General features: G+C 36.5%; 1 protein-coding gene across 1 annotated transcript in view; it reads left to right on the forward strand.

The window, feature by feature from the left end:
• Positions 1-14172, forward strand: part of HNRNPLL (heterogeneous nuclear ribonucleoprotein L like) — a 28091-nt gene extending 13919 nt beyond the window's left edge. Inside the window, exons 4-13 of the mRNA XM_075496742.1 lie at positions 969-1054; positions 3375-3471; positions 3555-3627; positions 7602-7673; positions 9364-9581; positions 9741-9862; positions 10276-10477; positions 11442-11499; positions 11618-11716; positions 13411-14172. Coding sequence (XP_075352857.1) covers positions 969-1054; positions 3375-3471; positions 3555-3627; positions 7602-7673; positions 9364-9581; positions 9741-9862; positions 10276-10477; positions 11442-11499; positions 11618-11716; positions 13411-13466 — 1083 coding nt within the window. The 3' untranslated portion in view covers positions 13467-14172. The remainder of the gene's footprint in view (positions 1-968; positions 1055-3374; positions 3472-3554; positions 3628-7601; positions 7674-9363; positions 9582-9740; positions 9863-10275; positions 10478-11441; positions 11500-11617; positions 11717-13410) is intronic.
• The last annotated feature ends 210 nt before the right edge of the window (positions 14173-14382 follow it).

Here is a 14382-nt window from a genome sequence, read left to right on the forward strand (position 1 = left end):
CTTTCAGCTGTTTGAACGTGATCTAACAAGTGAATTGTTTCAAGAAATCACAGTTCCTGTTTGTTCAGGTTCTCAAGCCTGAGTCTTGGGAATTCTGAGTATGGGTGTATAATCACTCTAAACTTATTTTTCTTGGCCAGATTAATGCTGGAGACTAGTTTCTGGTACTATGATGTCTGAATTGTTATGTGTAATAGACTGTTGTTTGAGATACTCCTAGCACCACATCATAAGCCCAGCCTGTGCAGTAAGGCAAGCTTTTCTCCTTACTGTTTGGTTCCCCTGCAGCACTGAAGATGGTCTTGAATTTTATTGGTTCCTTGTGATATAGACAAATGCTGGTGAAAGCAGAGTGTTAACAATGAGTTTGCATGAATCCAGTGTTTCCTGTCAGAAGTTTTCTCTGCCTTAAGTGGAGAAGCAGAGCAGCCACTTGCAGTGTCTTTGATTCAGGTGAATACAATTGAAATTCTCCTTTTGATAAGCTACCTAAGCTTACATCATGGACTACCCCTGGTTACTCTTTTGAAAATGAACACAAACAATTAAAAAACCCTCAGCTGCTAGATTCTTATGAAATGAAATGTGCTATAACTACAGTGTCACTTTGTCTCTCTTTGGGTTGGTAAAACTATTGCAGCACATGCTTAAAAGGGAGCACAGCATGAAACATGGATGCAGTTACTGGGTTTTAACACAGTTGAAGATACCTGTTAAACTAATGTTTGCATGAGTATTTCTTATAGAAGTTTTTTACCTGTTTTTCGGATTTGACTGCCTGTACTATGTTAATCCATAAAAATGCTAATCATGAATGTATACATTGTATAGGGAAGATTATAAATGAAAAGTTAACAAGCCTTTTCTTTGTTCTTTGGCATTTAAATGCCAATGCAAGAGAATGTTCTGTGAACCTAAAGTGTTTAAAATTTCACATCTGACTAAAATATTTTTTTAATCTTCTTTAGGATGTCTTGTATACTGTGTGCAACCCTGTTGGAAAAGTTCAGCGCATTGTTATATTCAAGAGAAATGGAATACAAGCTATGGTTGAATATCCTTTTTGAGTGTGGTGTGTGTTGGTGGTTTTTTTTTTTTTGGCTGTAGGTTCTTGACTGCAGATGGGATTTAACATGAGAATGTCAGAAAAATACTGTGTAATTTTGAGACCAAATTATTTTTTAATTTCTATCTAAGAAATGGTAATTTCTATATGTCTATAAGACAAAATAGCACTTACATCTTTCATCTTTATAGGAAAATGACATTGTCAACACTGATCTTGATAACCATGTTTATAGGTGGCCCTAAGGCTAATAATTGCAGACATGAAAAAAGTCATAGATTTGACAACACATTATACACAAAAGTTTCATGGCTTCTGCCTGTGTTGATGCTCAGGAAATGGGTAAGGGATTGCAGAGGTGTAGTTTGACTTCTTCAGACTCTTCTAAAATAGTTCTAATACATACTGCTTGTCTTACTATTCTGACTTTAATAAAGCACGAGACCAACTTAGGCCTCCTTAACCTGTTTATCATGTGTTGAGGAAATTCTCTGCTCTGTTATCCTATTGTTTACTGTATTTGTAGCATTAAGTTGTACATGGGATGAATGTTCAGAGTTGTTAATGTGTTACTGCGGTTTGCAAAGTCCAAAGTCTGATATGATTACGCCTTAGTTTATAAAACTCTGATAGCCCTCTTCCTAGAAACTGATTACCTCCATTTCTGAGCTGTTATCTGGACAAAGTTGTACCAAAATCTGAGAAATTCTTTTGTGATTTCAGATGCTACTGATGTGGCAGGCTTTATTAGGGGGTCACTTCTGTAACATATGACTTAACCGGTGGCTGCATTGATGATTTGCCAGGCAAAAAGAATTACCCTAACTTCCATAAAAGCAAACTAATTGCTGTTTATCTATGTAGAAGACTTCAACTGTGTGTCCTAACAGACAATAGTTAGTTTGACTTACTATGATAGTGTGTCAAGTTTGTGGTAAGTGGTGTTGTCTGGATCAGATGACTTGTACAGTTGGGGGTTATTCTGCATCTTGTGAAAGATTAAGGAAGTTGTGGGGAGGACCCTGCACATACTCTGAAACTACCATACTTCTGTCCTTTGAATTAAATTCTGCAACATGCCTTTTATTAAAAACAAAACCAACCAGCAATTGAAAGAAAACTCACAAATGTGAGCAAAGTAATGCAGCAGCGTAGGTAAACTGTTTGGGGGGGAGGGGAAAAAGTGAGTTTCAAGACAAGCCTTGTCTGAAAAGTTCAAAATTCTATTCATATTTCAATTGCAGTACCCATTACTTCTGCAGATGTGCTCCCACAGTTCTAGCCAGTGTCAAACAATTTCTTAGAGGTCTGGGGAGCTTAACTTTTCTCACTCTTAAATTCAGAGTGAACCCACGTCACCTTGGAAGAAGTTGGGCTGCAGGAATGTGGTAAAACACGAGGGATATGCTATTGATACAGACTACTTCCAAAATTTCACTAAATTATATCAAAGGATGGTGCAAAATGTCTGGTCTGCTGCAAGATTCAGGCTTTCTGACATCATATGTTATTGAGTATGTATGATATCATGGATTGCCATGCACCAAGGCTCAGGTACATTTTTCTGCTAGTCATAGAACTAATCTTGGAGTGTGTAGAGGATATGAACTAACCTACATGTTGGAGCCTGGTACATGCATCTGCCTTGAGCAGTGGATTTAAAGCAATCTGCTTTTTGTATTTTTTGATGCAAGGTGATTATTTGTTCATTCAAAGTATCTCTCTCAGTTCTGTGGTTTTATTTGGCTAACAAGCTAAAAAGGGCGTACTCTTTCTTAGTTCTTTTCACTGTAAAGTAACTACTGAGTTCATGTTCTCCCTACCCACAGGTCTCTAGCTAATGCTAGCTGTGAGAAGGGATGCATTGTGTTAAGTCGTGCCTTCTCTCCCCCAAGCTCTGATCCCTTCCCAAATGATGCAGCTTGAACTTTCCCTTCAAACTTTCCCTTCAAATATTTTCTAGGCTTGCTGGTAACTTTCTATGTCCTCTGATGAAAGTTACTAAATCCACCAGAATCTCCCCTTCCAAACGGCATAAGCTCAGAGCATAAAAAAAATCTTGCATCTATACAATCCACACTGAAGAATTTACTAATTTATGAATGGTCTTATCACGCGCTGCTTACATCTCAAAAACAGATGCTTAACATAAGTTGAATCCATATATACTTGTTGGTAATTTTATATTAAAGTCTTGTAAGGTATACAATAGTGAAATATCTTCAGGCTACAAAAATAAAGCCGTATCAGAAGAAAGGGACGTGAATGAGACACCTGGGGGGAAAAAAATCCTTAACATGATCTGTATGTTTGAATCAGTGTTTTGTGCCCAGAAGGCGAAGGCTGCACTCAATGGAGCAGATATCTATGCAGGATGCTGCACACTAAAAATTGAATATGCAAGGGTAATGCTTGGAGTTTCTCTTTTAATTTTGCTAGAAAAATATATATAATCAAGACTTAACCTTTTTCACTTTTATTTGAACAGCCAACTCGACTTAATGTCATTAGAAACGACAACGATAGTTGGGACTACACTAAACCATATCTGGGCCGACGAGGTAGGTTTTCATATGTTATCACTGTAGATGTTTGACTATACTAATGACAATCCTTTATACGTGGTCAGGCTGTATCGCAATAGTCATTTCAAAGCAAGCCAGTGCTGCTGAAGGCTGTGTTCACAAGCCAGGAAATTAACCCTGAGCCCTAGTGCCCCCTACTGCCGTGTGCTTGAGCCACTTAGTTCAACAAGGAGCCCACACCTGCAAGCACCTTCGCAGTTCTCAAGGACTTGCATTTCTCCAAGCAGCTCTCTCTCTTTGGAGGAGAGGAAACCTGGTACAGACTATTCCTTACAAACTACAAACTTGCACACTGCTTCTCCTTCGAAAGGACTCTTTTCCCCTATGTTGGACGAGGCATTAAGAAGGATAGAGGACTTCAGCAGGCTGACTCTACACTTCATCATGCACCACATCGGCATCAGCAAAAAAAAAACCAAACAAACAAACAAAAAAACCCTCTGAAAAAACTCAGACTTGCAATTCACCTTGTCTGCATACTGCATGCACCACCACCACAAGTTTTTAAAGGAGGACACTTTCAGTACTTCAGATTTGTATGGGATGAATAATATGATAGACTGTACCCATTCTGTTCAAGTTTGTATGTATGCTGGTCTTATTTCCCTTAAAATTACAACTGAAAAATTGAGAACCTCCAAAATTAAGAACCTCTCTTGTTGATATCATTGACGTTGTAATCTTTCTATTACTTGCTGTATGTGAGAGTTGCATTCAGTCTTAACAGTGTAAATATTGTCTAGTAGTAGGGAAATTTAATCCTTATCTGTAGATAGTTGGAACTGAGCACTGCAATATCAGATAGGTCCCCTCAGTTATATTTAAGTATTAAAATAGGGAGATTCATAATTGGTACAGGCATACTGTGTCTTAAGTACTCAGCTGTAAAAATTACCAGAGCTTAACACATGTTAGTGGAAACTATGACTATATCTGTAAAGACAAACTGCTGTGTAGCCTAACTCCTGTAAAGTGTTTATTTAAAAAAAAAGAAAACAAACCTGTAACTACTGAGTGCAGTGTTCAGTAACTTATGTACAATAATGTGTGCAATGTAAAGTTAGAAAAGTGAAGACAATGTGTCCAAGATAGAGTATCTACTTATCAAAGGCTATATGAGAACCAGGGCTTTGGCCATCTCAAGTGATACGCACTTTCAAAGTAATTCTGCACAGACGCTGGGCTTGTAAAATTGTTGTACAACTAAAAACTTAGGGCTTGAATTTTCAAAATTAAGTTCTTGTAAAAAGTTAACAAGGGAGCTACAGTATTGGTTGCAGCTTGTAGATTATGACTATTTGTATCAGGATTCAAATTTTTTTCTCAAATTCCTGAGTTAAAAAAGGAATTTTGAAGAAACTCAAGGGCAAGAAAAAAATCTGAAGGTTTGAATTTGAAAAATCTGACGGGTTAATTTGACCCTCATATCTTTTGATCATTGCAGTGTTTGGAGGCTGACTTGTAACATTGTGCATCTAATTACATTATGTAATTGTTCTGCAGATAGATATGGCTGTATAAACTAAATGTTCCCTAAGCTAGAGAAAACAGTGGAAAATGAAAAACTTAGGATAGGTACAGCTTGCTCTTTCTCAAGAACTCTCACTCTTTTGCTCTCCTGTTGTTACTTTGACAGCCTGTCTCTGTTTTCTATACATCACTCTACTACACGTAAGAGGAAAAGAATTAGACTTGTGTTTTATCTATATATCTGTATATCATGCTATATTGTATATAGCATGATTTTTCATTTACCGTGGCCCACATCCATTTATCTAGAAAATGGGAGTATAAATTGTTGAATGAACACTGAAATATACTTGAGAAAGCAGGCTTGTAGAGCAATTTTGCCCATAAAGTAATCCAGGTGGTTTTGGTGGAATTTTTTTTTGAGAGAGAGAGAGAGAAAGAGAGAGAGTTTTCGTATTTGTGCTTCAACTTACTCTTCCAGCAGCATTGTTTGGCTTTTGAACTTAATGTGACCCTGAACTGTAGGGATCTGACTGCAGCAAACAAGATCTTAGCCCAAAGGGATTTCATTCAGAGGACAGGCATGCTAATACATCCTTTCAGAATTTCACATACCCCCTCAAATCTTAGGAAGGAAATGCATTTTGCTAATGATTTTTTTTTTTTTAAAGAACTGGTTTTAGTTCTTTATGGTAACAAATTACAGACTTCCCCAAAGTAAACTTCCTAACAAGTGCCTGCTGCTATGAACCCATATTGCATTAGACTGAACTGAAAAAACCACCTGACTTTTAATATTCTCCTTGCTTTTAGTGAGAAAGTTCAAACTGTAGTTTGGAGCATTTCTTTTGGTGGTAATACCAGCATATGCAGTGACTCAAGTTCCTGATTTAAAAACAAACCCAAAAAACAACAAACCCCAAACTTGAACTAGATTATAAAGAATCTTTCCTTTCAGAATTATTTTTAACACAGATCAGTTCTCATGTTTCAATGCCTGTTTGCACAAGTATTTGTACTGGCACAATTAAGGGACTTTGTTCAAGGAAGGAACAAGTATGGGGCAAGGAGAGAGCAGTGGACTATACCATCATGAGGAGCAAATATTTGTCAAACTGTGTTCTCCCAGAATTGTTTATTTGAGGAATGTTGTCCTTTACTATATTACTGTGTGCAACTTCAAAGGATTTAGCTCTACAGACTGGAATTATAAACTTGATTTTTCTGAAAGATTACTGCATACAGTTTAAATGCTCAAAATACTTGATATGACTGCCCATTTGCTTTCTAGAGCCAAGAATCAGAGCTGTTACCCTGAAAAGGGAATAGAAAAACAAAACTTGACAAAAGTTATCTTTCTTCTATATATTTGAAGGCATTCAGCACTGTTCTCTCTTCAGGCTTTATTGCCAAACTAAATATCTGACTCAGAACCTGTCCTCAAAATCCCGAGCAGAAAGGGCACATGTGTTTTCATCTCCCACTGTTGCGTTGTCTAATGCGAATAGTTCCTGTTTTTCAGGGGAAATACCTCCAGCTGCATTGGGCTGGAGTTGCCATTTTCAGCAATCGTACTTAAATTTCCTGGGAACTGTTGTAAATTGATAAATGTCTTGCCCCATCTTTTCAACGTGGCTTTTTTGATTCTGAGAAATCAATTGTTGCTTACCACAAAGAAATCTGGAAGTTGAAATTTTCTTTGTCATGCAGCATGGATCTGATTAGAAAATACAGCTTTGGCTGTGATGCACTGCTTTCCTCCAGTAATGTAGACCCCTTGCTTAACTTTATATCCTAGAGAACTGGGTTTTCTTAAAGGATTGACTGTTGTTTAAGTGCATTATTCAGTGATGTTTTTCTTCAGTTGAACTGTTATGTGCTGCTGATAATGCAATAATGTACAATCCTTTCAGCATGCCCATAAATCAGTAGGTGTTCTGTAAATATATATGTACACATATGTAATGCTCTCTGTTTACTGATTATGAAACCATGTAATACAGGTTGTTGTTGGCTTATGCTGAAACTTCTTGAAAGAAGCCCACTTTGAAAATGTGTTGCTGTTGAAGCTAATATTATGATTCAGGTACTGTCTTTCAAAAGTACTGCATTTCAAATTTGTTTTAAGAGACACATAGGTAAATCCTGCTGTATGGTGTTATCTATACTAATGTGTGGTGTCTGTTTAGGAAAACTATTGGGTATTTCCATAAACTTTAAATGTCTGCATCTCCTCATTGGGCACTGCCCCAAATCAACTTAAGTGCAATTTGTTATACAGATGGCAGTCTTTTATTTTTGGTGTCTCAGGGCTACAGCTTGTGGTTTTAGACATATAATGAATGAGAAATCGTTTATAAAATTAACAAGGACTCAAATTACTTTTTTGCTTCTTAACTAGAAGCTTTGTGTCTTAACTGGAGAAATCAAGTGCATAGTTGTGCATACTAAACTTTTTTCTTTCCCTTCCCACATGTTAGACAGAGGGAAGGGCCGCCAGAGGCAAGCTATTTTGGGAGAGCACCCATCATCATTTAGACATGATGGTTATGGTAAGTAACATAGGATGACAGGTGGTTATGATTTCTTTACATGTTATGTGGAATTCTAAATATTCAATCAATACTTAACTGTGGAACCCTACAGCATGGGTCATTCACTATTGTGCTTATGTGCGGTGCTGTCAGTCCGCGTTCTGAAAATGCTAATGATTCACTGAAGTTTTTGTGCATTTATTGCTGTACCTCTTCCTTTCACGAAGAGCATCTAGTTCTACAAATTCATTCCTTGGAATAAGTTTCCTTTCAGTTGCCGTCACCCTAGCAATGGATGGAAAATGACATCTGTACTGGGAAAGCAGTTTTCTTCTAGAAAATGGCAACATAGCTTGATCAATGGTTTGATGCAACACAGAGGTCTTTGATGTTCTTGCATGCAAAGCTGTGAATTGTGGGCTTTGCATTTCTTCCAATATAGCTAATTCTGAAAAGGTATACCTATGTGACTTTATAAGAGTGATGTTTTGGAATTAGTGCTATAAAGTGCTGCGGTTATTACCAGTGCGATCTCTAAATGAAGATCTGCTGTCACTTTCATGTGTTGGACCAAGACCTCAGGGTTGAGAAACTAATGTCCCCAGTTAGATGTGATTTTTCTGGTTGTTTACTCTCTTAACGGGCAGATGCAATGTGATTTGTCTTGCCTCTTTCTTTGCAAATGTATTTATGATATTTTACAGTGTAGGTTGATCTTCTACCTACTCTTTCCAAAGGTTCTTCAAATCTCCAGAATTTCCAAGTTCCACCTTGTATTCACTGATGTTCTTTTTTTCATTATTCTGATATACCCTTCTACCTTAAGTATATGTGGCTGTCTCCTCCTGTACCACTGTGTATCTCATTACTGTTTTTTGCTGGGGAAAAAAGGACAAAATGTTCCTTTTATACTTGGCTTACGTGAATTTCACATTATTTTTGTCTCAGAAGAACAGGGATCCTCTCCTTGGTTTGTAATACTGATGTTTTCCGTAAACAGAAGTATTGCGTATTAGTAATGTCTCTTCATTTAAAAAAAGAAAAAAAAAAAAAAAAGAAATTGTTTTTCGATGAAACTTGTCACTTCACCTGTAGTGGAAAATAGGACAGCTTCACTTTGCATTAATGCTGGGGTTTGAGTATTCCTGTTTCTTCCAAATGAGGTGTTTGTAGAAAGGCAGTCTTCTAACTTAATCTCTTGTCTCTGGAAAAGAGCTGTGTCATCTCTCCTGACCTCGGGCTAAAAGTTCACTCCTTTTGGTTTGTTTTCCCTACTTTGTAATATACTTCCTTGGTGTCATGTAGCTCTATAAGTAGAATGGCAATATTGCTGAAGGTTTATTTTAAATATTTCTTCTGATAGGTTTATGTTCAATATTTTGTATGGTGCAGGGAAGATACTATTTTTACAATTACTGAAATACCTTTTTTTCACTTGTGTATAAAAACAATACCATGAAACAGCTCCTTCCTTCTTGTCTGCTAATGTAAGAAGAGACTTGGAACATGAAAAGGAATAGAAGAGGGGTTTTTTGTTTGGTTTTGTTTGTTTGTTTGTTTTTTTAATTGTAAAAAGAATTAATGGAAACTGCTGTAATATTGTTCCACCCCGCCTTTACATATGCATTACGTATGTGGGCTTTAATATGTGATTAAGTAGTGAAGCTTGTTTCAAACAATATGAAAGCATGGTCTTTCATCTCCTTAGGGTCACATGGTCCTTTGTTGCCCTTGCCGAGCCGGTACCGAATGGGATCTCGGGACACTCCAGAACTTGTTGCTTATCCGTTGCCCCAGGCATCCTCCTCTTACATGCATGGTGGAAATCCTTCTGGGTCAGTTGTCATGGTTAGTGGGTTGCATCAGCTAAAGATGAACTGTTCAAGGGTCTTCAATCTGTTCTGCTTGTATGGAAACATTGAGAAGGTAAGGCATAATTTATTAGAACTTGGAAACTACTATAGCAATTTTAATTGTTTTGGAAAAAGCCTGGCTGAGATGGTCTAAAAATATTTTCGAACAACTTACAAAACTCTTGGCTGGGCTGTTTGTTGCAATGTCATTTTTTTCCCTTGTCTATCTTAGGTGAAATTTATGAAGACTATTCCAGGCACGGCACTGGTTGAAATGGGTGATGAGTATGCTGTGGAAAGAGCTGTCACACATCTCAATAATGTCAAGTTATTTGGAAAGAGACTTAATGTCTGGTAAATATGTTTTATCAGATTAATAGTCTACCAGTGGGCAGATGGAATGAGGTTGCAAATGGACAATATCCCATTGTTCTGTTATAATTGTTGGAGTTATGATTTCCAATTTGCAACTATTATTTATTTATTACTATTTATAATTTTATTTATTCTTTTATTTATAGTAATAAAGCATATGGGCATTACATGGATTGGCTGTTAATAAACTGTATTTCCTAATGTGTCTTATCCATCCTTTATACATTTTTTTAAGGAAGGTGTCAAATCCAACCCATTTTGTTCTCCTTCTATTTCAAATTGTTGTAAAGAAATGTCAGCTCTGTTCTGGTTAGATCAATAATCTGTGTGCAAAGTATGCAAGTCTTAATTATTTAGGAAATTTTAACTATATGTATATCCTTAAATCCCAGTGTTTCCAAGCAGCATTCAGTAGTTCCAAGCCAGATATTTGAACTGGAGGATGGCACAAGTAGTTACAAGGATTTTGCAATGAGTAAGAATAATCGCTTCACCAGCGCTGGCCAAGCATCTAAGAACATCATCCAACCACCCTCTTGTGTGCTGCATTATTATAATGTTCCCCTGTGTGTAACTGAAGAAACATTTGTAAAGGTAGGCAGTTGAAATGACTGTGACATATAGTGCTTTGAGGCTCTCCTGGCTTTACACTGTGCTACTTTTTAAAAGAAATAACTGGCATAGTTACAGCGTAACAACTGGAAGAGAACTGGTTTTTAAAATAGGTTTGTAGCCTCTCTGTATAGAAGCTACTATATTTTCATAATTCTGGCATTATTCTCTCTCTCTCTCTCTCTCTCTCAAAGTGAGAAACAAGATCTTGGAAATAAAGTTGAGGAGCTTAATGAGCTTAATGTGTTTTTTGTGGAGGAAGGGGAAAAGACTGACACAAAGCCAAATACAGGGAAAGTTAGGACTACAATTCACAAAAGATTTACTGACTCCCTGAGGTGGTTACTGTAATGACTGCTAGGATGTTTCGAAATGGAGAGAAGCATGCACTTGGAACAGTTTGCAAAGTTGAGTCCTAAATGAACTCTGGATGCTTAAAACATGCAGTACTGGGCCTCTCAAGTGGAGGCAGTGGTAAAACTGATTACAGTTCAGCGAGTTCTTTTTAGGTTCAATAAAAATACTTTTTTTTAAGCTCTGTCTGAAAGTTAACTCTGGTTCACGAGTGGTGTGCTTGTATGTAAAACTTCTGAGCTAGTGTATTGTAGTGGGAATGTCAAAAAGAAGAACTTGTTTTTATTTAAATATGTTGTTTGAGGCAGTAGTGATATCAGTACTTTACAATTTTTGTGCCTATAAAATCGTATTTATCATGGGACAGCACAGATATAGGAGCCTTGTTTTGCATACTATAGAATGGTATTCTAAAGAGTTACCAATCTAAACGTATTTTTTAAAATAATAATTTGCCATAAATTCTTGGAAGCTTTCTTAAAGAGTCAGTATTTTCCTTTTTGTGTGTCTCTTCCAGGAACTTGGAATTTTTGCTAATGTGTTTATGTGCATTTTTACTGGAGTTTTACCTCTTATTTTATTTTTGTGACAGTTATGTGAGGATCATGAAGTTCTCAGCTTTATTAAATACAAAGTGTTTGATCCAAAACGTAAGTAAACTTTGACCTGTTTGGGGAGTTATTTGAATTCCAGTTTTGATAAGAGCTTACACTGTCAGGAGACGGTACTGATCCCCTCCTTCCCTTTTTTTATTTCTCATTTTGACAGCTTCTGCCAAAACACTGTCTGGTCTGTTGGAATGGGAATGTAAGACGGATGCAGTGGAAGCTCTCACTGTACTTAATCACTACCAGATAAGAGTCCCAAGTAAGTCAATTTTACTCATCTTACTGCTATAATTTTTTTTTAATTGTTATCTTTCATGTTGATACTGCCTTTGTAAAAGGTGAGGCTTCAGCAGCTCAGTCTACAGCTAAAAACGGTGTTGTTCTTATTATATGTGTATCTGCTGTATTTTATATATATATACACACATACTGTACTATATATATTGCAGTATACAAATACTATACATATTACAGTATTTAATCTCTAGTTTAGGTTCCATTAGTTTCTATCTAAATGGCACTCTTTCTTCTTAGTTTTTGAGTCAACCTATGGAACTCAAAATATGCTCCACAACTTTGAAGTTACGGAAAGATGGGGAAAAAAAAATATTGGTTTGGGATAGAAAGAAAACTGGCAGGAAAAGCATTAAAATCCACTGTCATCAAAGTCAAGCCTAACAGATAATGTCTTACTGAAACTTTTTATGTCTTTCACAATAAATGTAGAGAAGTCTGCAGTATCTTTGGGCAGAAGATTCTTTAAGTTACAGCTTACCGCTCTGAATTAACTGTTCCTGTAGTGGGTTCTCTTTCAAATCAGAAATTGTGAGGCCAAGCTGAGTTTAGCTCCAAACTAGTAAGAATGGAGGGGCAGTTCACCTGCTAAACAAGTACACAATAGGCCAGATCTGCACTGGACAATTAAGATAGTTTACTACATTAAATGGCATTTTTCTGGGTGTTCACAGACATAACTTTGAATCCAGCCCAGTGTCTAATGTTAAACTACCTTCTCCAAACTATTATGAATTTGTCTCCCTGTCAAGTGTTAACAGTTTGAATATTTCCTATCCCTTCCGCCCCCTCTTCTTTTGTCCACCATCTCAATAATGGACTGAGATTACTTCAGGGGCAGAATATTTTTAAAGATATTAGTGATAACGTACTGTTCACAATTTCAGATTTATCTCAGTTTGGAGAGGTGATAACAGCAAAAGAACTTAATCTTTCAACATGAAAAAGGCAAACCCTAATGTATAATCAAATATAGCTATTACAGGAAAAGACAGTATTTTAAAACAAGAACTGTTGGTTAATACTTGCTGTAATAAGATTGTCTGAGGTTGGCTGAACCAGGAGGACATATCTTCCATTACCTGGAAGACATACATGTGCTGCCATCCATGGGTCTTGGCAGCCTTTCCAAACAGAGCGGGGTTGTTTTATGCTTTGCTTTCTGGAGAGGCCTGAAGGGTGTGCTGGACATCCCGCTGTTCTTTTCTCAGTCAAACACATGTAAATACTGTCCAGCACCACTCTGTCTCTGATAGAAAGGCCACATTCTAAGTCTTGACTTCCTTAAACATCTATGCCTTTTGTCTTTGAAATTGCCTGTTAAATACTACTTTTATAAATAGTTCTGCTAGGAAGAGGGGCAGCGATAATGGTAAAGTCTTTCTTGTGTATAGTACAACATTCCAAATTCTATCTTCATTCCCTTGCGATCAGATCCATCACTTTGCTTTTGTCTAAAAAATGCTGGTAGACTATCAATAACACCAACTTACAGGTCATCTGGTGTCTGTGGGCCACTGGGCAGGGGTAGATGGGGAGGTGTGAGCCTTAAATCTACAGAATTGGTAAACTTGTCAGATGATGCAAGGTGATCTTGATCAGCAGGAGAGCTACGCTCAGTAAAACACTCTGAGTATGTTATATGTTGTCTCCTGACAGATGGCTCCAACCCTTATACCTTGAAACTTTGCTTCTCTACTTCATCCCATTTATAAAGAAGAGGACAGCATGTTAAGAGCTACGTTCACCTTGATCTGCAAGTTTAAAATTACACTTCGTTCACAAAGCTCTAAAGTGGTTGTTCTAATGTTGCCTTGTTTAAACTTAATTCTAATATCTTTTATCTTGTTTTATAATAAATGGATGTTCCTTCATAAATACAAAACAGATTTTTTTCTTTTTGCCTCTGACAGATACATGTTGTAAGCTTACTACAAAGTTTGTATTTTGTTAGTGTAGTATCTTCAAATGTCTAAAGAAGCACCAGTAGTATAAACAAGATTGTTTTCCAAAAATGAAATATATTTGCATTTTCGATAATGTTAAAGATTAGCAAGTATTTTTCCATTTGTAGTCTTAATTGGCAAATAGAACTATTACATCAGAATTTTAAATGTAGAACTTGCTTTTCAGTATGTTAAGTAGTGAAGTATGTTGCAATACTAAAAAGCTTGTATTTATAAAATGCTTTAATCAGGTTAATGTTGCACATACCAAATTTTTAGTAGTATAGACTTGATTTATAGTTCAAAGCTAATGTAGAAAATTATTAAGTGTGTACATGTGTATGGTGTGAATTCATACTTATTTAAAGTGGTTTTGTTTTTTTTAAAAAACTATTTTCCATTTGCATTAGCATGATGCCATCTATAGCTAGTCCCACCATAGGGGCCTTTTAAAAATTAAAATTGCAAGCCTATATCAATGTGTTCATCCTCATTTCCCATAATTTAAACTTAAATCTTTGGTGTTTAACATATCCTCTTGACTTTTTTTTTTTTTTTTAATAGTGGTTATGACATACTAAATGGTAAAAGCTGGATATGTGAGAAGATTGATCGCAATAGAAACCATGGTGGTAAAAATAGTTAAAACAAAAAGCAAGCCCCACCATACTCTCTCATACCTGGA

The sequence above is a fragment of the Mycteria americana genome, chromosome 3 (genome assembly GCF_035582795.1).
Source record: "Mycteria americana isolate JAX WOST 10 ecotype Jacksonville Zoo and Gardens chromosome 3, USCA_MyAme_1.0, whole genome shotgun sequence".
Classification (NCBI taxonomy): domain Eukaryota; kingdom Metazoa; phylum Chordata; class Aves; order Ciconiiformes; family Ciconiidae; genus Mycteria; species Mycteria americana.